The sequence below is a fragment of the Larimichthys crocea genome, chromosome VIII, assembly GCF_000972845.2.
Source record: "Larimichthys crocea isolate SSNF chromosome VIII, L_crocea_2.0, whole genome shotgun sequence".
Taxonomy (NCBI): Eukaryota; Metazoa; Chordata; class Actinopteri; family Sciaenidae; genus Larimichthys; species Larimichthys crocea.
Window position 1 is genome coordinate 33,590,864 of NC_040018.1, and position 23,922 is coordinate 33,614,785.

At 44.8% G+C, this 23,922-nt stretch overlaps 1 protein-coding gene across 1 annotated transcript in view; it reads left to right on the forward strand.

Moving 5' to 3' along the window:
* The window catches only part of LOC104935763 (multiple epidermal growth factor-like domains protein 11), a 108,610-nt gene extending 85,339 nt beyond the window's left edge, over positions 1-23,271 (forward strand). The window contains exons 8-15 of the mRNA XM_027281391.1: positions 1,328-1,448; positions 1,557-1,693; positions 5,748-5,960; positions 7,707-7,881; positions 15,937-16,057; positions 18,975-19,138; positions 19,229-19,331; positions 23,231-23,271. Of these exons, the coding sequence (XP_027137192.1) occupies positions 1,328-1,448; positions 1,557-1,693; positions 5,748-5,960; positions 7,707-7,881; positions 15,937-16,057; positions 18,975-19,138; positions 19,229-19,331; positions 23,231-23,271 (1,075 nt within the window). The remainder of the gene's footprint in view (positions 1-1,327; positions 1,449-1,556; positions 1,694-5,747; positions 5,961-7,706; positions 7,882-15,936; positions 16,058-18,974; positions 19,139-19,228; positions 19,332-23,230) is intronic.
* Positions 23,272-23,922: the final 651 nt, after the last annotated feature.

The following is a 23,922-nucleotide window of genomic DNA, read 5'->3' on the forward strand; positions in this document are numbered from 1 at the left end:
GTTAAAGTTATCAAATTTAACTCAACTCATCATGACACAGGGTTATTCACTTTCTGTAAATAATATTTTAAAGAGTTTGGTCCAAACTGAGAGTTAACTTCTGTCAAATAAAGTTCAGTTTAATTCCCACGCTACTTCCTAATCTCATCAAACCTTCTTAAAGTCTTCTCTTATTGTTTTGATGCTTCTGTGTTTCCTGTTTTATTTTGTAATTTCCTGACTTCATGGTCCAGACTGTTTCGTGTTTTTAGTCGTGCTGTGTTCTGTTTGAGTTCCTCTTCCTGTTCTTGTGTTTTCCTCGTTTTGTTGAACTTTCTTTGAATTTTGGATTTTTACTGTTTTTGTTGTTTTTGTCTTTTCCATCCTCGTGAGCAACAACACTCATACGGGACATAATCCTAATGTAGAAATATTAGTAATGCTGCATAAAAAATGCAGCAGAAGTTCATAATTTTTACTCGTTAGCATTGTTATAGAAACCATAGTAACATTTTTTTATCATGAACATATTTCATATTTATTGTGATAATTATATGAGAATAAAAGAGGACAGTGTGAACGACGGAGAAAAACTGTAACTGTATAAACAGGAATTATTTTAGAAAGAAGGAATGATGGACATGTTTTGTTTTTATGTTTTGCATCATACAGTATATTTATATTTATGTCTACATCCAGCATCAAGACAGACTCCTCGTATCTGATGATCTTATTCTGACAGGCCACGCTCAAACATCAGATTCATCATCGATCACAGGCTTCACTCTCAAATGTCTCATCATATCTCAGCATAAACATGTTCCTTTCTTCCTTCCTTCCTTCCATACTTCCTCCCTCCCTTGCTTCCATTCTTCCTTCCTCCCTTCCTTCCTTCCTTCATGTGTCTCCTTCCTTCCTTCCTTCCTTCCTTCCTTCCTCCCTTCCTTCCTTCCTTCCTTTCTTCCTTCCTTCCTCCCTTCCTTCCTTCCTTCCTTTCTTCCTTCCTTCCTTCCTCCCTTCCTTCCTTCCTTCCTTCCTTCCTCCCTCCCTTCCTTCCTTCATTCCTTCCTTTCTTCCTTCCTTCCTTCCTTTCTTCCTCCCTCCCTCCCTTCCTTCCTTCCTCCCTTCCTTCCTTCCTCCCTTCCTCCCTCCCTCCCTTCCTTCCTTCATGTGTCTCCTTCCTTCCTCCCTCCCTCCCTTCCTTCCTTTCTTCCTTCCTCCCTTCCTTCCTTCCTTCCTTTCTTCCTTCCTTCCTCCCTTCCTTCCTTCCTTCCTGCCTTCCTTCCTTCCATTCTTCCTTCCTTCCTTCCTTCCTTCCTTCCTTCATGTGTCTCCTTCCTCCCTCCAGCTGTGAGGAGCCGTGTCCTCCCGGTAAACATGGCTCCCTCTGTGAGCAGAGATGTCCCTGTCAGAACGGAGGAACGTGTCATCACGTCACCGGAGAGTGCTCGTGTCCCGCCGGCTGGGTGGTACGACCTGCTGCACACACACACACACACACACACACACACACACACACACATGTATGTATTCTCAGGTGTGTGTAAACATGGCGGTCATGTGATCTTCCTCCTCAGGGTCCGGTGTGTGCACAGCCGTGTCCGTTCGGGTCGTTCGGCATCAACTGCTCTCAGGAGTGCACGTGCCGTAACGGAGGCCTGTGCGACCACATCAGCGGTCAGTGTCAGTGCACCGCCGGCTACATCGGAGAGAGGTACGAGCTTTATTTTAAAGTTTCTTTTAGTTACTAGTTACTTTGTAGATTCAGATTACTAACACAAAACATAATAAATACAGGGATGTATTATTTTATATTAAACTGCAGCAGTATATGAAGTCATTCAGCTTAACAAGTACTTTTACTTTTGATACTTAAAGTACATTCTCATGCTGCAGTAAGTGTTCACATGTTTTACTTTAAAGGTCCAGTGTGTCATATTTACGAGGCTCACACAATGTAATATCCATAACTTCTTTATGTTACCTTGGAATGAGACAGAGGTTTCTCTTTCATGCTAGGAAGGAAAGGGGTGAGGCGAGGAGGTTGCAGTCAATAATTACACCACTAGATGCCACTAAATCCCTCACAGAGGTCCACAGGAAACAGAGAACCAGCAGACAAAGAAACAAAGACAACAGGACAACTCGACACAGATGAAACAAAGTTAATGATCAAGGACAGACGGGAAACACAACAACCAACAAAATAAAACAGGAAGCACAAAACAAACTCAGAACCATCACAAAGTGTTTCTCCTGCCTCATTTCACCGAGAATCACTGAAATGTGGAGTTAGAGGTTCAAACCAGGTTTCAGTCCAGGATTTTGTGGGCGGATCGATCGTATCGATACCAAGTCGGTACCGGATCGATATTAGCCTGGTGAGATCGATTCTTTAAGTTCCGTTCTTGTTTGCAATGCTGCGGTTTCGGCAAAGAGGAAACAGCCAGGTCGCCGGACTCGGCGCAGAGCAGGCACACTTTGCTCACCCTCCACACTTTGCTCACCCTCCACACTTTGCTCACCCTCCACCCTATCGTGTTTAGATGTTGCGACGTCACGTGACGTGACTTAGACGCACAAAGAAAACAATCAAACAAGTTGCCGGCTCAGGTTCATCAGCACACGCAGAATGTCAGAGAGGAAGAGGAGCAGTGTGGATGCATTTTCAAGCTGAAAGCGGATTTGTAAAACGCTCGTCAGGTTTAGTGGAAACAACAAATTTATATAAACATAAAAAAAACGTCCAAAAGAAAACACAGAGCTTCTCTTCTCTCGTTTGTCCGTCCCTCATTACCCAAAGTGGAGATTATAACGACAAAGCGTTTGAAACTGTTTTCTGCTTCATTCCTTCCACAATCTTCGACACCGTCTGTGAGCTGAGAAACTCTTTCTCCACCTCCCCCTCCATCAGCTCTGCCTCTCTCTCTCTGTCTCCGTCCATCTCTGTCTCTCGTTCCCTCCATTCTTCCTTCCAATTGAGCCAAATTACCTCCATTCATTTAGGCTCCAGACAGGTGAATTAGCCTACACGGAATAATTCCCAGATTGAGTTCTCCTCCACCGCCGTCCACGTTCTAATGGAATTAGCCGAGATAAGAGTCCTGAGGAAGTCTGCATGATTTAAACGTGACACAAAACAGAAATCCTCGCTGAGCCGTTTTAATTGAGTGATTTGTCTCGTTCTTAATGGTTTCACGGCGTGGACGTGTTGAGAATGATGCAGAGGCGTGGGGCTAACTTTAGCTTAGCTTCAACAATGTTCGTTATGCTCATTATAAAGACGGCTCGGGTCTCTGTGAAGAGCAGCCCGAGTGGACTGCTCGGACGATACGACTCAGTTTTTATTGTCGCGTAGCAGCAGCAGAATCTTTGAATCCTGACCGCGTGCTTTGAGGATGTTTTTGTGTCAGAGCGATTAACGGGCACAGCCGGTTCTGATTTGGTCCGGTACTGAACGAGAACGCTGCAACAGCAGCAAAGTAAATCTGAGCTACCAAATTACATCCATTAAAAGTGTTTGTTTGACCGGAGCTAACAGCAGCTAACAGATTGAGCTAACATGAGCTAACAGCAGCTACAGCTGTCAGCAGTTTACTTCACTGTCCATCATAAACTCTGTAAATCACAGAGAGTTGAGGCGGAGCAGCCGGAGGACATCAGAGGGAAAACCAGAAAACATTTCCTCCATAAAATATGATCCAGTTTCACCAGAATCAGTGAAATAGTTGCTGCTGTGTGACTTAGTGCCGTAAAGCGTTACGTACTTCTCCCGACCCGGAGCCCAAAGTTACATAGTGTGAGAACAGACGTACGAATGACAGAGACACCGTTCAGCTGATCACAGGTCAGTGTGGATCAGCAGGAGGTCACAGACGTTGTTGGAGGTTTTGAATGCAGACCGTTCAACAATCCTAACATTATAGCATTTAAACAAACGGATTAATTTGTGTATCTAAAAGTTTAAAATCTAAAGTTTGGAAATGGACCACATTCATACCGCCCTTTTATCCACAGCACTTCCTGTCATTCACCACCTGATCATTAGTGGATGACCCGCTCTACCTGCTGAGCCACAGCTGCCATTATTATTCCAAAGAATTTGACAGGAACATTTCTCAATTAGACACATTTTCCTCAGCTGAAAGGTTTGAAATGAGGCAGACATAATCACAGATGATGTTAGCGATTAGTGAGAAGTGCTCGCTAAGAATAAATGCAAAAAAAAGTCATGGAGAAAACACGCTTTACATAAAACCAGAAGGTCTGATAAGATTTACATTTCAGACTTACAGAGGTCCAGAACCCTGCAGAACCGACCTGAACCAGAGAGACAGGAGACAGTCGGACCTGAAGATAATGAGACCAACACACCAACACTGACAGCAGCATGTTTGTGTTTTTCACAGTTCACCGGCTCAGACACATTTCACTCCTCCGATGATTTAACATCGATCAAAACCATCGACAGAAAATAGTTCCAGTTTCTCACTTCAGTTTGTCTGTCACGTGACAGTCGACTGAATATATTCGAGCTTCAGACTGTTGGTCGGAAGAGACAGCGATCTGAAGACTTAATGAACATGCAGCACAGCATAGTCATAGTGTCAGAGTTCACAGGCATAGTGGAATACTTACATACAAACATAATGATAATAATAAGAGACAAAATAAAATAATGAATAAAAGAAAACAGTAGTACAGACAGCAAAACTTCTCCTTTGCTTTTTAACTGTTATTCTTTGGTCAACTCCAGAATATATTAAATATTTAAGGTCCCACATTATCAAGAAATGGGAAATAGACCAGTAATAATAATAATAATAATATTACCATATGCCAATCTAAAGTGTAGGTGGTTTATTTGAAATCCATTTTAACAATATAGACTTATCCCCACCTACAATGCGACTGAAGGAGACTGAACAGCATTTCACACTTAGCCTCATGTGACCATCGACCACACCTGAGCTCAGGTGACCTGAACGACCCTGACGACAGTCGTCACAACAACAACGAGCACTAACGAACTAAGTGGAACAATGGTCCATGTTCTGTCTGAGTTCAGCTGACGTCTGAAGGCGATGCAGTCACTTAAATTGTGATTGCTTTGTTAAATATAGATATGTTGTCAGCATGCTTCCGTATATTTATCTCTGTAACTTCATCTATTAACTCATCAAGGCCTCAGAGACACTGAACATATTTTGGATGTGTCCTGTCCCGTCACCCTTCTGTTTGGAAAGAAACTTTCCAGACTCATTTCGAATAGAAACTACCTTCAATTAAAAAAAAACATTTATTTTGTGGTCTGCATTCAAACTGAATGTTTTATCTTCAAAGTTTAATTTATTTTCATTAACTGGAGCTGAATGTCGTCAATGTCACGTACTCACAAAACTGTTCAGTATAACAAGAAGAAGAATAAAACCGAGAAGGTTTAGTCGTTAACTTTGAGAGACAAAAACAACCGATCAGAGTCAGGAGGAGTCGATATCTTCAGCAGCTTCAGGAGAAACATGGCAGACACTGTAACATGCCCACACAGAGCTTCAGCTCATTATGTTCGATGCCATGACAAACAGCAGGGAATAGTGCTGAGTGTGTTTGGTGTACCAGTATCTGCCCCGGGGCTGCAAAGCGTGGAGGGGCATCTTGATGATCTCACTGTGGAGGGTTTTTCTGAAGAGGGGGTGAGGTTGCCTCCACACCGAGCGTGCATACTGCAGCTTTAACATCACCGCATCTTGTACTTGTTTCCCACGCAGATGCCAGGACGAATGCCCCGTCGGCACGTACGGGCCGCAGTGCGCCCACAAGTGTGACTGTCAGAACGGGGCCAAGTGCTACCACATCAACGGGGCCTGCCTGTGCAACGAGGGCTTTAAGGGCCCCAGCTGCCAGGACCGCTTCTGTCCCACAGGCCTATACGGACTCATCTGTGACAAATACTGCCCCTGCAAAGCTGCGAACACACTCAGGTGCTGCGCTCTCTACACTGTACACCACAGCAGAAGGCTGTGTTTGACTTACTGTAGCTTATTTTTGCATAAAACCTCCCATGTGAGGTCTGTACATAACTAAACTGTTTGTGTGTTTCCATAAATATCCAGTTAAAACACCTGCCTATGGTGTGTTTCCCCAAGCTAATATATCAAAATGTAATCAGGATATTAAAGGGATAGTTCTGGTTATGTTGAAGTGTTGTTGTATGAGGTACATCACTTCTGCAACGTCAGTGTTATCTACAGTGGATTGTGGATTGTGGACCAGTTTGAAGAAACAAACCAGAAACAGATTTTAGACCTAAAAAAGTCTAATATCACTTATATATTTACAGTATTTTACCCTAAAAAAGTCTAATATCACTTATATATTTACAGTATTTTACCTCTTTGCATTACCATCAGACGCCTTTACAACAGGAAACAGAAGCCAGCAGACTTCATTGACAAAAACATTTTACCTCAGAACACGGGAGTTGCTGGTGCATTCAAACATTAGTTTGAATCCAGACCAACTGTGAGACAATACCACAAACAGAGGAGACTATGAAGGCAGCGGTGGGCCGTAAACCTCCATGTTCTTTGAGGTTAAATCACTGTTTTTGTTTTGTCGATGAAGCCTTGTGGCTTTAAAGGCAGCAAACATCGATATAAATGCTTCAGCTTCTCGTTAGAAATCCTGTTTCTGTCACACGGCGGTCAGGTCAAGCTGGGTTTTTGTTCTGTCTCATTTCCTGATTTATTTTGAAATAACAAAACCCTCTGGACAGAGTGATGCTACGGCAGGCTGTGAAAAACAGACCTAAACTAAGGAAAACGAAAATTACTCCGAAGGAGGAAAAAAACTAAACTGGTTTATGAGAAGTTATCAAAATCACTCACGATGAGGAAAATGGCTGCAAAACATTAACTGAAATCTCTCCAAGAGAGGCTGAAAAAAACAACTGAACTAGCACTATAAAACAAAAGGCCAGACTAAGAAAATTACAACAACAAAAAACACTCAATCGAGGAAGAAACAAAAACACACAAGCAAAAACGCTGTGGCAAAACTAGGAAAAGGCTGAGGCGAACGATCCGAGGACGAAACACTTAGGCACAGGACAAAGGGAGACGCAGACAAGATGTACACAGGGTGATGGGGAACAGGTGGAAAGGTAAGGTAAATATCAAAATAAAACAGGAAATGACGAGACAGGACAAAACCCAGCTTGACCTCACCCTGTCTGACAGTTTCATGGCAAAGTAACGCAGTGAAAATACTCTGAGATATCAAAGTACAAACAAAATTCAAATGAAATTACATCCTGCATCACCCAGTCAGGGTTTATTTTACAATAATGATCAGCTCGCTGTGCGTTATCACACTTAGTACACGGCTACTCACAAGACAAATCATGTGATCCCTAACAAACACAAACAGAAATCACAGAGCAGAACGATCAGTGCCAAACTTTAAAAACTCTGCGACGTGGCTCCAGGTCTGCTTCAACAATTCAACAATAAATAGTCGTATTAGGAATGAATCTGCCTCCTTTGTGAACTGTCCATAGCTCAATGAGACCGGCCTGTGCTGCTGACCCGTCACCATGGTACCAGCTTCATGCTCGTCCAGCTCCACTTCAAACAACCTGAACTAACCTGAGAGATGATTTAATCGTTTAATTGTCCACTTCACTGATTGACTGACCTCTCCTCTCCTCCTCCTCTCCTCCTCCTCAGCTGTCACCCTCTGTCAGGTGAGTGCACCTGTGCGGCGGGGTGGGCGGGGCTTTACTGTAACGAGACCTGTCCGGCAGGTTACTACGGCGAGGGCTGCAGAGAGCTGTGCACCTGCTCCAACGGCGCTGACTGCGACGGCGTGACGGGATCCTGTGTGTGCGCTCCGGGATACATCGTGAGTACAGACACACCGGGCGGACTGGATCTGATCTCTGATCAGCAGCTGCAGAGGTTCATGGGATTGTTAACGTGTATAATCATTGAATCATGGGAACCCCACAGGCTTTGTTTTAACGAAAGGTTCAGGCTGTCTCATGGTTACATTCTTCTTTAATGACACGAGGACTGGAAACGACTGGAGCCACCACCGGCTTCCACTCCACAAACAAACCGAGCCGCGGGTCGCCGCTCTAATCTCATCAGGGAAACCGAGACACCAGTAAAATGATCTCCTGTGATGTTTCTCTGTGTGGTTGCCATGGCAGCAAGTTGAAAAAGTTCACTGTACTTACTGTACTGTAAGGGTTAACCACTGAATCCTACACCGTGTATAACACTAACAACCAACTATATTTAACTGTTTCTGCAGTTACTCTAACGTCCACTTGAGGCTGGCTCCAGAAGTGAGTCAGTCTCCATAAGTCCCCATGTCCAAATGTCCAACTTCACAGCAGAAATACATTTTTATTGTTTCTATTTTGATAGATTGTTTCAAGCAGAAATGCTGACTATTTACAACTTTTCTCTCATTTTTAGCTTCAGAAATTCAGATTTTTTTTTACGTTTTCTTTCCACATTTTCATCATTAAATCAAATTCTTATCGATTAATCCAGACAAACAGAAAATCTATGGCTATTGCTGAAAGCTCACTCTTTTCAACATCCTGTGGTTCCAGCTTCTCAGCTGTGAGGATTTATATACTTATATACTTTATTGTCCAGTCGTTAACGCCTCTTGATGTGTCTGTATTTCCGTTTTATCTCCTTCAAGTGCCAAAAAACATCAAAAACCATCAAAGAAGTCCCCATGTCCAAATGTCCAACTTCACAGCAGAAATAAACATGTTTACAGCCTGGTACAAAAAACAGTTTTGGTCTCTGTAGCTAATTTCCCCGTTCATGACAACTGTACTGAGGGTGAATTTATATACAACTCACCTGTTCACATTATATTAAGGCTTAAAGTTATGCAGGATTAAGAGCGTGGACACTTCTCAGAAACCTGTTGACGTCACAGAGACTACGTGGATGTTATATAAGTCTATAAACCAGTGAGCTGATCACACCACCTGTGCCGAGCGGTGGCAGGTACACTTTCAGTAGATTAGTTTTAGGTGATCACAAGCCTTAAAGTTGGAAAGTACTGCAGCAGACATCGTGCAGAGCTTAATGACATCTCCTCTGCCCTCCTTTCCTTTCACAACAAAACACAATTCCTTTGTTCGGGAGGCGCCGCCTGCTACTGAAGCCCAGCTGAACAGGAGACCTAATGAATCAACCAAAGAGATAACGTCCACTTCCTCCACATCCATCCAAACTTTAGATTATAGCAGCTGTGGGTTTGTAGCAAACATAGCAAGAGAGTTTTCTAATCTCTTACATGAAAACACTCCTCAAACAAAGAAAAGTGTGTCTCTGCAGCGCTCGGAGGAACAACAGCTCGTGGACTCGTTCATCCAGAAGTTTACTATCTCTGAATGTTGTTCCTTCCAACACGTGGAGCCGCAGGTGCAGACGGCGCTCCACAGCGCGCTCAGGTTAATTTATCAGGTGCTGTTGACTGTGCAGGTTTACTCTTAGAGTTACGTGGCTTCTAACGAAAGGCTACTGCAGGTGCACACCACATGATATAGGTCAACCTAAAGGAGAGCGACGGCGTGGAGGTGTCAGGAGAGGATTGTGCATGTCAGCAGGAATACGAGTGAACTCTAAACCTCTGCTGCTGTTCTTTTGTTTGGACTAAAAACTTAAAGGCGTCTGCGTGACGGCCAACTGCAGTTCCTCTAACGTCCACTTGAGGCTGGCTCCAGAAGTGAGTCAGTCTCCATAAGTCCCCATGTCCAAATGTCCAACTTCACAGCAGAAATAAACATGTTTACAGTGTTGGTGGAAGCAGGACGAGAGCTTCAGCTCCTCAGAAACGTGTTGACGTCACAGAGCTTCACGTCCAGCTTCCACACAGTCCATGCTCACTTTGTGTTTGTTTTCCGGGCTTTGAATTAGCATGCACATCAGATTGGACTCCTCTTTTGTAACATCCTCCGAGGAGGTCGTTTCAGTCTCCTATGTTTGTCTCATGGTTAGTTAGTTAGCTGCAATCGTCCAAATGAGGAGAGATGGCGTCCCCCTTCATTAACCAACCATCCCTCCTCGACCATCCCCCAGGAGGAGCAGGGAGGATGTTCAGCTGAATATGTTAGTCTAGTCTGTCGGACTCATTGATCTTTGATGAGACTGAGGTCTGTTTGGAATCCATGGCCCCCGAACACGGCTCTGAAATATCAGTAAATCCATGCGTGTCGGCCGTGATGTTGGCGCAGCAGACAGATGTTGAGGGTCTGCATGAAAAGATTGTATATTAACTTTAATAAATCTGTTCACTGAAGTCGGGCTTTGAGCACGTTACGTTAGAAGTAGAATCAGGATTGAAGATAAATGTTAGATTTTGTGGAGGGAGGCGAGAAATTCAGGCCTGGTGAGTGTTAATATTAAAGTTACATGTAGTGTGTGTGTTCATGTGTGTGTTCATGTGTGTGTTCATGTGTGCGCTGGAGGCCCGGCACCCCTGATGTGTTGACTGATCTTGCAGAGACTGAGCAGAGAGATGACAGGGACTTTGATAATGGGCCTGAGAACACGGGGGGTGCAGTGGATGAAAGTGGATGAACGTCCGCTTGGTTTACAGCAGTTGGATTCAGAGAGATGCGTCTCTCTGTGAAGTGTTATTGATTTAAACTGAATTTATGCTGCGCTGGTAACTGGCAGTTTGGTGCTCCTGTGTGTCACCGTGCAGACGGGAAGCCGCTTTAAAGAGGATTTTATGTGCTGGTGTCACCTCTTTGGACAGATCGGTCGATATCTGTGAACGTGTGAAACTCAGAGCAACACGACTGATCGCTCATGTCACGAGGAGCTGAAGAGGAAAGAATAACAGACTGTTTGATTCAGACTCTGCACGAGGAAACGTTACAGGAAATATAATCCTGAAGATTTCTGTGATTAGCATTGTTTTGTTTTTTCTAGATTAGCTGATTGTTTAAAGCAACTTTACCATAAAATGCTGCTGTTAGCTCATGTTAGCTCAGTCTGTTAGCTGCTGTTAGCTCATGTTAGCTCAGTCTGTTAGCTGCTGTTAGCTCATGTTAGCTCAGTCTGTTAGCTGCTGTTAGCTCATGTTAGCTCAGTTTGTTAGCTGCTGTTAGCGCAGGTTAGCTCAGTCTGTTAGCTGCTGTTAGCTCATGTTAGCTCAGTCTGTTAGCCGGGCTGCCCGGACTGTGAGCTCAGGTGTTTTAGACCACCGGGAAGAAGAAGAGGTTTTCGGTTAGGCGTCGTGCCAGAACAGGAGCTGGGCAAGCAGGCAATGTAACCAGGCTCAGCAGCTTCTATGGACATGATGGCAGAGGAGAAGAGAGTGAAGAGGACGCTGACAGAGGAAGCTAAGAAGAGAAAAGGAGAGAGTGAGCGAGCAAGAAGCCGCCGGACAAGAGTAAATGTGGGACTGACTTTTAGTGGTTGGTGAGAGCTTGGTGAAATAAAAGGCTGAAAGACAGACGCCGAGCTGGGCTGACTGCTGCTGGACTAGGCCGTGATATCAGCTGCTGCTGGGGACCTGGATGATGATTGGCTGCTCCACTCGTCCACAGGTGGAGGTAACATCCAGCTAAAGGTTGGAGAGATTAAAGATGTCGAGGATGCAGGTTTTAAAAAATGTTTTATGAGGAGGCATTGTTTGTTGGACCTCGAGGGTACAGACCATTTAATTTGTTGAATATAAACATAATGTTTGTTTCCAGGATTTAATTATATATGATATACGGTGTATTGTTCTACCGATGCCAGAGCACTGCTGTTTATCAGTAAAAACAACTTCATTTACCTGTTTGGTCATGAGGCTGCTACCGACCAGCAGACCTCAATCTGACAAACTATAAATCATCAACCTTACATGTGCACCTGTGGTTAAGGTGAGGGCGGCATTCAAACTGAGAACGCTGCATGAGTGGACATGGAAATATAATGAGTTTATATATACATACATACATATATATATGATGAGTCAAACTAAGCTGAATAAACGTGATTTATGTAGGGAAATAAACAAACAAGGGTCAGCTCATTTCCAACTGTTTCCTAATGTAGCTGTGCCAATATTTGGATTATAGTGTCTGTATTTCTTTTTTATTTTTAGGATTTAACGATGATGCACATGCAACGTAGCTGCGACGAATGCAGCGTCAGGTTGTCTTTAATGTTTTAATGTGTTTCAGTCGATAGGAAAATGTTTTCTGACCCTGCTGCAGGCGTCTGAGAACTCCGTACCTGTGCATGTGTGCATGAGTGTTTCTTCCATTAGTAACAATCTGCAGCTGCTGCACTGAATCATTGTTAACGATGATAAACATTTGAACTTTTCTCACCTTTTGAAGAAGCCACGCCTGAAACAGTTTGGTTCAAAGGTTCAAATCAGGCAGATAAAACTAAAAGAAGCAATTCAGTTTTATTAAGATGGCATCAAATCATAACAGACTTATCTCGGGGCCGGACGGTTCCCACCATGTGCAGGTTCTTGGTGACAATGACGAGGAAAAAGCTCATGGTGTTTATGACATGTTAGTCAGCCTGGACTTCATCAGCTGTGGTCGAATCCCTGCAGATCTTCGTCACTTGATTCTGTCGTTCCTGATGAGTCAAAGTGGCATTGTCAAAAGAAGTATTTAACATGGTGGTTCATGAATAATTAGTGAGATCCGTTCTTTGAGCAGACAGAGACCATTTAAAAGAACATTAATAGAAATGGATTTATTAAACTCCTATTACACTCCTTAGCCCCTGAACGTGGCGTCTGATTGTAGCTGCAGCTTTTTTCTTCCTTTGTTGGAGATAAAAATGAAACCAAGAGAAGCGTCTGAGCTCGTTTGAATCATGGATGTCCTCGTTAACCAAACGAGTCCCAGTGACGTCTGATAAACTTCCACACAGACGATACACAACGAACCGAATAACACTGATTCTGATGATCTGGAGTCAGTTTGGAGTGTTGTTATCAACCCAGGTGTTGTAATGAACGTCAGGTGCAACCAGCATCCATGATCCAGCGTACTGACAACACTGACAGCGTGATGCTGGATGCTGCAGAGCTGGACGTGGTATCCGTGTGGTGGCCCACAGGTTTCTGAAGAACTGTTATGAAGCTCAGTTCTTCTGCCTCCCTGCTAAGATGGACCTGAGGCGGGCTGAATACTCAAACAAGCCACCTGTCAATCAAAGCGTCCCCGCTCTTAATCCTGCATAACTTTAAGCCTTAATATAATGTGAACAGGTGAGTTGTATATAAATTCACCCTCAGTACAGTTGTCATGAACGGGGAAATTAGCTACAGAGACCAAAACTGTTTTTTGTACCAGGCTGTAAACATGTTTATTTCTGCTGTGAACATGGGGACTTCTTTGATGGTTTTTGATGTTTTTTGGCACTTGAAGGAGATAAAACGGAAATACAGACACATCAAGAGGCGTTAACGACTGGACAATAAAGTATATAAGTATATAAATCCTCACAGCTGAGAAGCTGGAACCACAGGATGTTGGAAAGAGTGAGCTTTTAGCAATAGCCATAGATTTTCTGTTGGATTAATCGATAAGAATTTGATTTAATGATCAAAATGTGGAAAGAAAACGTAAAAAAAATCTGAATTTCTGAAGCTAAAAATGAGAGAAAAGTTGTAAATATTTGGCATTTCTGCTTGAAACAATCGATCAAAATAGAAACAATAAAAACTGATTTCTGCTGTGAAGTTGGACATTTGGACATGGGGACTTATGGAGACTGACTCAAGTGGACGTTAGAGGAACTGCAGCTCAACAAGCAGAGCACAGTATACAGAGAACGACGATGTAGTTAAGATTATCTGCTGGAGTCGTGATGCCCAGTAACACAGACACAGGAGGAAACACCTGAACGCGAGGCCTCCTGCTCCACACTGTCACACACATTCACACCTGGAAGCTGGATGCAGAGAGTTCCTGCTGTTACTGTCAAAGGCTGCGAGGAGGTCATCAACCTAACGACCTGCCGGCTTCCTTTAATTAACCCGGAGGTATCTCCTCGTCTCCGAACACGAAGAGAAGTAGAAAAGTCACCAGTTTATTTACTTATCAGAGGAAAGACGGATGAAGCTGCACACGCGTGATAAATGTCAGGACACATCGATCCACGTTCATTATTCCGGACGTCACGTGTTCAAACTCCTGCAGTTCAGATGATTGGACACACACACACACACACACACACGTTATTTATGAACAAAAGTTTTTTTCCCTTAATCCACCAACTTTTTAATAAGGCTCCTCTCTCTTCTCGTGTCTCTGCACATTTGGCTGGCTTTGTGAATATTAGATTAATAGCGATTTAAAGGTTGGAAGCAGCCGGCTTTAATTAGCACAGTTTATATGTTGAAGGTCCTGATCAATGCGACAGCGTGCCGGAGCTTCAGGTTTGAGCTCTCGCAGCATGCCAACGGCGCAGAATGAGGTTCAGGCCGTCCCGTTAATGCCAAGCCCGGCCTGACCGTGTCCCCTCTGTTGATTGGACGAGAGCAGACGTCATGTTTCTCTGCAGGAACGCCGTCAGCGATGATCACCTCTCTCTCCTCCATAATGCATGCGCTTGTTTGCTGCATCCTCGACCATCACATTTAATGCAGTCGTAGCCTCATAATGAATTTAAGGATGAACCTTTCCCTGCAGGACGCTGTCAGTCAAGATGTTCCTAAAACTCCAAACACGTGCACGCAGCCGGCGTTCATCGCCGAGCCGGGCCAGCTCACGAAGGAACCGCAGACATTGAACGCATCTTTGGAGAGAAATATTTATTTTTTGAGCAGAAAAGTCAGTCCCACATTTACTCTTGTCCGGCGGCTTCTTGCTCGCTCACTCTCTCCTTTTCTCTTCTTAGCTTCCTCCCTCAGCGTCCTCTTCACTCTCTTCTCCTCTGCCATCATGTCCATAGAGGCTGCTGAGCCTGGTTACCACCTCTTCTTCTTCCCGGTAGTCCATAACGCCTGTTGGTACAAACACTCAGTTCGTCAGCTTGGCGGTGAGCTCAGAGCGACGGGTACCCGTCCGAGCTCACCGGCAAGCTGACGACTGAGGCTACATGACAGCTAACAGACTGAGCTAACATGTGAGCTAACAGCAGCTACAGCTGTCAGCAGTTTACTTCACTGTCCATCATAAACTCTGTAAATCACAGAGAGTTGAGGCAGGAATTTTGTGTTTTTGCGAGTGCAATATAATAAATATGGACATCCATTACGTCCGGCGGCTTCTTGCTCGCTCACTCTTACATTGCCCACTCCTCTTCGCTCTTTTCTCCTCTGCCATTATGTCCATAGAGGCTGCTGAGCCTGGTTTCACTGCCCACTCGCCCAGCTCCGGTTCTGGCACGACACAGACTTTTCTTCCCGCCAACACACTGAGCTCACATGAGCTAACAGCAGCTAACAAACTGACCTAACATGAGCTAACAGCAGCTAACAGACTGAGCTAACATTAGCTAACAGCAGCTAACAGACTGAGCTAACATGAGCTAACAGCAGCTACAGCTGTCAGCAGTTTACTTCACTGTCCGTCATAAACTCTGTAAATCACAGAGAGTTGAGGCGGGAATTTTGTGTCAAACGAGCGATTTGGATGAGTTTTCTTGATATTTTTAGGAATGTTTTCTACAATTCTCTGTCTGTATTATCTGTTTTTAACATTTTAAACAATCATACATATTTCATTTGCTAATTTCTACTTCTTTTTTTTAACAGTTTCGGTGTTTTCTTCCTGATGTTCTTTGAGTTATTTGGTTGTTTTAACTTTTCTAACACAGATCAGGCTGAATATAGTTTGTGTTCAGCTCACAGATCATCGTAACGTCACTTAGACTGGACAGGAGGTGGAGGTGAAATACCGAATGAGTTAAGGTAAACACCGTCATCAGTGTCTCCGTCTGTTTTTGTGTCCAGGGTGACGACTGCTCCGTCAGCTGTCCGACCGGCCTGTACGGGATCAACTGCACCTCGTCGTGTTCCTGCCACAACGAGATCTCGTGCTCGCACATCGACGGCTCCTGTTTCTGCAAAGAAGGTTTCTGTTCCTCCATCACACTCAGAGATCATTCATTTATGATGATCGGTGGATTTTAGGAGGCTCTGCAGTGAACCTACATACAGTAACCTCTACAGTGAAGTGATCGATGTCCAAAATAAGAAACAAAGCATAAACATGATGAGTCATCTGTAGTATGTAGATACTTTACTTACCTAAAGGTAACAATAAAACAGTAACATTAGTTGGAAAGGCCAAAAATATTCAGTTTACTGTCATAGAAGACGAAAGAAACCAGAAAATATTCACAAGTTTACTGTCATAGAAGACGAAAGAAACCAGAAAATATTCACATGTGGAGCTGAATCAGAGAATTTGGACATTTTTTCTTAAAGAAATGCCTCAAATCGATGAAACAGTTTTTTTCATCCAGCAATCCTGTGAACTGTAAGAAACGGGACAGGAAACTGAACCTGCCTCGCCTCACGTCTTCTTCTTGGACATATAAACACACCTGCAGCTCTCTCTTTCTGTTTCTGTTTGTGTTTTGATTTTTCCAGTTTTTATTGATTTGTTCTCCAAAGAACACAAAAACACACTTTAAGGTTTCCACTTTGAAACTTTGATGTCTGAAATGAGTTTGAACCGTTTTACAAACTGCGGTCAGCTCCACGTTCGTCTGTTCTCGTCTGCGGAGGAAAGAACATTTCAGATCAGTTCAACCATCGCAGCTCTTCACTCGTCTCTCAGTCAAACAACCGACTTTAGTTTCAGCTTATAAAGCTCGAGGATGAGGCTGTTTTTCTGTCCAAGGCACCAACGAGTCATTTGATTGACTTCAGGATGTGATTACCAGCGTCCTCTTCACTCTCTTCTCCTCTGCCATTATGTCCATAGAGGCTGCTGAGCCCGGTTTCACTGCCGGCTCGCCTAGCTCCGGTTCTGGCACGACACAGACTCTTCTTCCCGCCAACACACCCGGTTCTGGCACGACACAGACTCTTCTTCCCGCCAACACACTGAGCTCACATGAGCTAACAGCACCTAACAAACTGAGCTAACATGAGCTAACAGCAGCTAACAGACTGAGCTAACATGAGCTAACAAACTGAGCTAACAAGAGCTAACAGACTGAGCTCACATGAGCTAACAGCAGCTAACAAACTGAGCTAACATGAGCTAACAGCAGCTAACAAACTGAGCTAACATGAGCTAACAGACTGAGCTCACATGAGCTAACAGCAGCTAACAAACTGAGCTAAAATGAGCTAACAGCAGCTAACAGACTGAGCTAACATGAGCTAACAGCAGCTAACCGACTGAGATAACGTGAGCTAACATTAGCTAACAAACTGAACTAACATTAGCTAACAGCAGCTAACAAACTGAGCTAACAGCTAACAGACTGAGCTAACATGAGCTAACAGCAGCTAACAGACTGAGCTAACATGAGCTAACAAACTGAGCTAACATGAGCTAACAGCAGCTAACAGACTGAGCTAACATAAGCTAACAGACTGAGCTCACATGAGCTAACAGCAGCTAACAGACTGAGCTAACATGAGCTAACAGCAGCTAACAGACTGAGCTAACATGAGCTAACAGCAGCTAACAGACTGAGCTAACATGAGCTAACAGCAGCTACAGCTGTCAGCAGTTTACTGTCCATCATAAACTCTGTAAATCACAGAGAGTTGAGGCGGAGCAGCCGGAGGACATCAGAGGGAAAACCAGAAAACATTTCCTCCATAAAATATGATCCAGTTTCACCAGAATCAGTGAAATAGTTGCTGCTGTGTGACTCAGTGAAACAGTTGCTGCTGCTGTGTGACTCAAAAAGTACCTACATTAACGATCTCCAGAACTTTTTCTTGGGTCGTACTTTGTTCTCCACTTCGCCTCCTTAATATCTTTCAATATCAGCATCTTTAAATATTAATGCACCACTGAACCTCGTGGGGGGAACTTGGGTAATTAAAGTGGAGAGACATCTGAGGCAGAGCGCAGGGCCAGGGGCCCGAGAGCTCCGGCTGGAACAAGTGGGCGTCTGTCGTCACCCTCCAAGCCTGATTTTCTTTTTCTTTCAGAGCTGCTGAGGGGAAAAGTTGAGGATTATCTAACATGTGTCGCCCAACATCTGATCATTTGCTGCATTTAAAGAGGGATCAGGAGGCGTGAGGTCCGGCTGACGGATCTCTGAGACATGATGCTTCGTTACGTCCTCTATCTGCTCCGTGTTGTAGAAATCACACTGAAGGAAGGAGGGAAATCAGGACGCTCATAACTCCAGCGCAATTTATTTAATTTAAAATTCTTCAGGAATCAGCATTTCAGCACATGTTGCCTTCCTCGGGATAAAAGCCGGTGATCACTGAAATGAGATAAATGCTGTATAGGACAGTATTTTTGGGGACGTTATGATTTTATTAGAGAGCCGACAGTAGAGAAATGAAACTGAGGGAAAGAGCTGAGGATAAATATGTAACAGAGGTCTTAACCCGACAGTCCCAGCTAATGGTTGAAGGAGTTCCCGTGCTGAGCACTATTGACTGGGTTTATTTCAGGTGACTGTGGAGGTCAGGTCATGTGACGCAGCACTCCGTCACTCTCCTTCGTGGTCTGTCTCTACCTGTCTCTGATTGGCTGGTACTCGTTGCCTTCGTGGGTTCGAGTTGGTTGGGTTTAGGCATGAGGAGGACGGAGATTGGTCAAGGTGAGGAGGGCAAGAAGAATGTCAGCCAATCACAGGCTGGGTAGGTCGGGCCTTCACTTGGATAGAGCGGCATGACGGAGAGAAAAATATGCTGAGGAAGGTTGACACCGAAAACTTTTAATCCAGAAGATTGCAGCCAGGTTTAAACTAAGTGAGCAAGAAGCCGCAGGATCCGTCCCAGCTGCAAACAAACTACAGTAAGTAGTTAGATAAGTTGTCCTGATGGTCTCTGTCTCCGTCCAGGTTGGCAGGGTGTGGACTGCTCCATCCTCTGCTCCAGCGGTACTTGGGGACTGAGCTGCAATCAGACGTGTCAATGTGCCAACGAGGCAGCCTGCGACCCCGTCAACGGGACCTGCACCTGCTCCCCGGGCTGGAGGGACGAGTTCTGCGACGTGCCGTGTCCGGTGAGTAGTCTAACAAAGGTCAGGCTTCTTTTAATGAGATGCACAGTGTGTAGTTTAGTGTTGAAGTGTGTTTGTCTGGTGTGTTGTCAGGAGGGATCGTACGGGCTGGACTGCAGAGAGAGATGTGACTGCGTCAACGCTGACGGCTGCGATCCAGTGAGCGGCTTCTGCCGCTGTCTTGCAGGTTGGACAGGTGAGTTATGCAGCTACAGTTTTCTTGATGTTTTTTACAGACAAACTGTGACAAAGTTGAAGCCTCTGGCAACGGAAATGACAAAAAAAAACAGTTCAAAGTGGGTTTAAAGCAGTGGTTCTTAACCTGGGTTCGATCGAACCCCAGGGGTTCGGTGAGTCGGTCTCAGGGGTTCGGTGGAGCCTCCGCCCTGGTATTTTTTATACCATTTGTTACAACATATCTTTGTGAGCAATCGTTTTCGAGGATGCTGGACATAAAAACTAAGAAAAGGAACAGACTTTGCTGTGAAAATGACATGAGACTGGCACTTGCCAAGGTGAAGCCACGCATATCTGAACTGGTCTCTCAAAGGCAACAGCAGAAGTCACACTGAGGTAAGTTGTTGTGAGTTCATGCACTGTGTTGGTTTTGTTATTTGAACAAGGTGATGTTAATGCACGGTTCATTTTGTGCACCAGTAAAAAAAATCATATTTTATTTTTTACTAAAGAAGGGTTCGGTGAATGAGCATATGAAACTGGTGGGGTTCGGTACCTCCAACAAGGTTAAGAACCACTGCTTTAAAGCAATGAACAGACTGTCTGATGGCGAGAAGGCCAGTCCAGAGTCGAGGCGCCGCTACGGAAAACACCGTGTGCAACAGCCATCACGCCACGGTCGGGCCAGTCTGAGGGGTCCAGTGGTTCTGTTTCAGTTTATGAAGTGAAGTGGTCAAATGAACAGCAAAGCAACTCGACACCTCCAGCTCAACGCCTCAGGGTGGGAACCACACATGCAGTCAGGCAAACCAAAGTCGACTTCTCCTTTTGTCTTTCCATTGATGTTGTAGCATCCTGACATTGTTAGCATTTGGTATTACGCTGGAAGGAGTTCTAGGGGATCAAGGTGTGCGTTACCTGGCAGGAAAGGTGTATACGAGGCCCCCTGGTGGCGTCTTTGTGCTACGTCCATGCTGCCTGAAATGTTTGAGTAAAGCCACAGAGAATCCTGCGTCCTCTAAAATCTGCATACTGTCTCAACACGGTGTGTAACCACAGACTCACATCAGTAACGTACAGCCTTGAATGAAGAGTCTGCTTTATGTTCACTCAAACACTTCACGACGGAGTAGTCATGAGCCACATTCAGCCTCTGAATGGAGTACGCAGAGGTGGAGGTGCAGGTGGAGCAGCAGAATACCAGAACAGACACTCAGAGGGGAAGAGAGTGTGAACAGAAGAGGGAGGTGTTTTTCTGGCGACGCCGTGACAACAAATCAATGCCGCACACGAAAAATTCAAACCTATAATTTTAAACGCTGATGAAGATTCAGGCTCGGTTGAGTTTGACAGCTGAGCGCTCGTCAATAATTCAGGTTCCCCGTGGACAAAGCACCTTTCAAGTGAGGCCTGGCTTCATCTCAGACTCGTCTTTTTACAGTAGATCAAAATCCTCAGCGGAGACACTGCACCTCTTTCTTTGAACCTTTGTTTACTGCAAAGCAGATTGCAACAAGGTCGACAACTTTGCGGCTTCTTGCTCGCTCACTCTCTCCTTTTCTCTTCTTAGCTTCCTCCGTCAGCGTCCTCTTCACTCTCTTCTCCTCTGCCATTATGTCCATAGAAGCTGCTCAGCCTGGTTACCTCCTCTTCTTCTTCCTGGTCGTCCATAACGCCTGTTGGTACAAACACTCAGTTCGTCAGCTTGGCGGTGAGCTCAGAGCGACGGGTAACCGTCGCTCTGAGCTCACCGCCAAGCTGACGAACTGAGCTAACAGCCAGCTACAGCTGTCGCAGTTTACTTCAACTGTCCATCATAAACTGTAAATCACACGAGAGTTGAGGCGGCGAATTTTTGTCGTTTTTGCGAGGCAATATGCTAAATATGGACATCCATCCGTACGGTGGGGGTTGGGGGGTGGGGTGGGGCTTTTGCCGCTCACTCTTACATTGCCCATTCCTCTTCGCTCTCTTCTCCTCTGCCATATGTCACTAGAGGCGCTGAGCCTGGTTCACTGCCGGCTCGCCACAGCTTCCAGTTCTGGCACGACACAGACTTTCTTCCCCGCCAAACACTGAGTAACATGAGCTAACAGCAGCCTAACAAACGACCTACTGAGGCTACAGCAGCTAACAGACGAGCTACATGAGCTAACATGAGCTAACAGACTGAGCTAACATGAGCTAAAACATGCAGCTAAGAAACCTGACGTAATACTAACAATGGAGCCTAACATGAGCTACAAACTGATAACATGAGCTAACGCAGCTAACAGACTAACGGAGCTTAACGGCTAACAGACACTAACAGTCACGAGCTAACAACTGACCAACATGAGCTACAGCAGCTAACAGACTGAGCTAACATGAGCTACAGCAGCTACACAGGACTGAGCTAACATGAGCTAACAGCAGCTAACAAATGACTAACATGAGCTAACAGCCGCTAACAAACTGACCTAACATGAGTAACGCAGCTAACAGACTGACTAACTGAGCTAACGCAGCTACAACTGACCACATGAGCTAACAGCAGCTAACAAGAACGAGCTAAGAGCTAAAGAGCTCCCATGAGCCTAAACAGCACAGCTAAACATGACTGCGTAACATGACGCAGCTAACAGCAGCTAACAGACTGAGCCATACAATGAGCTAACAGCAGCTATACAGACTGACTAACATGAGTAACAGCCAGCTAACGATGACTAACATGAGCTAAGACAGCTAACAAACTGGACCTACAGAGCTAACGCAGCTAACAACTGAGCTACATGAGCTAACAGCAGCTAACAAACTGACTAACATGAGCTAAGCAGCAGCTAACAGACTGAGCTAACATGAGCTAACAGCAGCTAACAAACTGACGCTAAACATGAGCTAACAGCAGCTAACAGATGAGCTAACATGAGCTAACAGCAGCTAAACAACGTGAGCTAACCTATGAGCTAACCTGAGCTAACAGACTGACCTAACATGAGCTAACAGCAGCCTATAAAGACTAACAAGAGCTAACACACCTAACAGCTGAGCTAACAGCAGCTAACAGACTGAGCTAACAGCAGCTAACAGCAGCTAACAAACTGAACCAACATGAGCTAACAGCAGCTAACAGACTGAGCTAACATGAGCTAACAGCAGCTAACAGACTGTGCTAACATGAGCTAACAGCAGCTAACAGACTGAGCTAACATGAGCTAACAGCAGCTACAGCTGTCAGCAGTTTACTTCACTGTCCATCATAAACTCTGTAAATCACAGAGAGTTGAGGCGGGGATTTTGTGTTTTTGCGAGTGCAATATGATAAATATGGACATCCATTACGTCCGGCGGCTTCTTGCTCGCTCACTCTTACATCGTCCACTCTGCCCAGCTCCGGTTCTGGCACAACACACGACTCTTCTTCCCGCCAACACTCTGAGCTCACAGTCCGGGGCAGCCTGGTTAACGAACTGAGCCAACACGAGCTAGCAGCAGCTACAGTTGGCAGCAGTTCACTTCACTGTCCATCAGGAAACTCAAACACCATGTTCAGGTTGTAGTTCTGCTTGTTTTACCCCCTGATCATCGTCAGTAGAGTCGTGATTGGCGATGATCGATATAGGAGCTCATGAATATGGAGGAGATGTTTGGATTCGAACTGCCGGAGGGAGAATTGGTGATGAACTGACAGAACGCCTTCGACTAAAAGTTTGAAGAAGCAAAGAAACTCTTAAACAGTTAGCTGTGTAATCACCGTTAAAGTTGACCATGAGTGATAATTAGCCCGATGAGAAATAAAAACACAGCGTATCAGCTGAAACCTCTGTGCAGCTCGGTTTAAGACGTCTCCTGTGATGCATTATGTTCCCCGTGAAAAACTCCAATAAGATTCCATTAAACAGTTTTATCACTTAAACATCTTTCAGATTTTTATCGGAGGTAACACAGAGAACGAAGAAGTTCAGATCGTGCAGCGCTGAGGCTGCAGATAAGATCCACGAAGTCCGGACTGATGAATGAGTTTGAAGGTGTATGTGTGTGTGTGTGTGTGTGTGTGTGTGTGTGTGTGTGTGTGCTTTATAAACAAACACAAGTCTGTTTAACATTTACTGCACAGCGGTTTGTGACATTCGTTTCTTTGTTGTTCAGTAATCTGCAGGACCTGATGTGCGTTTGCACTCGGTTGGTCAGTACAGTTAAAAATTGAACTTTTTCTGAATTTTACAGTGAATTTTTTGCCAATTTCAGACTGATATGTTTGTAAATCAAAGTAAAACTAAACTGAGAGAGTCGAATAGAGTTTGAAGCGACATTACAAAGAAATTTGTGTTTTTGCGAGTGCAGTATGATAAATATGGACATCCATTACGTCCGGCGGCTTCTTGCTCGCTCACTCTCTCCTTTTCTCTTCTTAGCTTCCTCTGTCAGCGTCCTCTTCACTCTCTTCTCCTCTGCCATTATGTCCATAGAGGCTGCTGAGCCTGGTTACCCTCAGATTCCACTGGACACGGGTGCGCTGCATTGCATGTGCGCCGTGGTCGCTGCACCGATACCTGTCCGTTCTAGTTAATGTTTCAACCCCCACCGGCTCCGCCGTGGTCCGGTTCAGGAGCATCCCAGAAGCGGGCCTC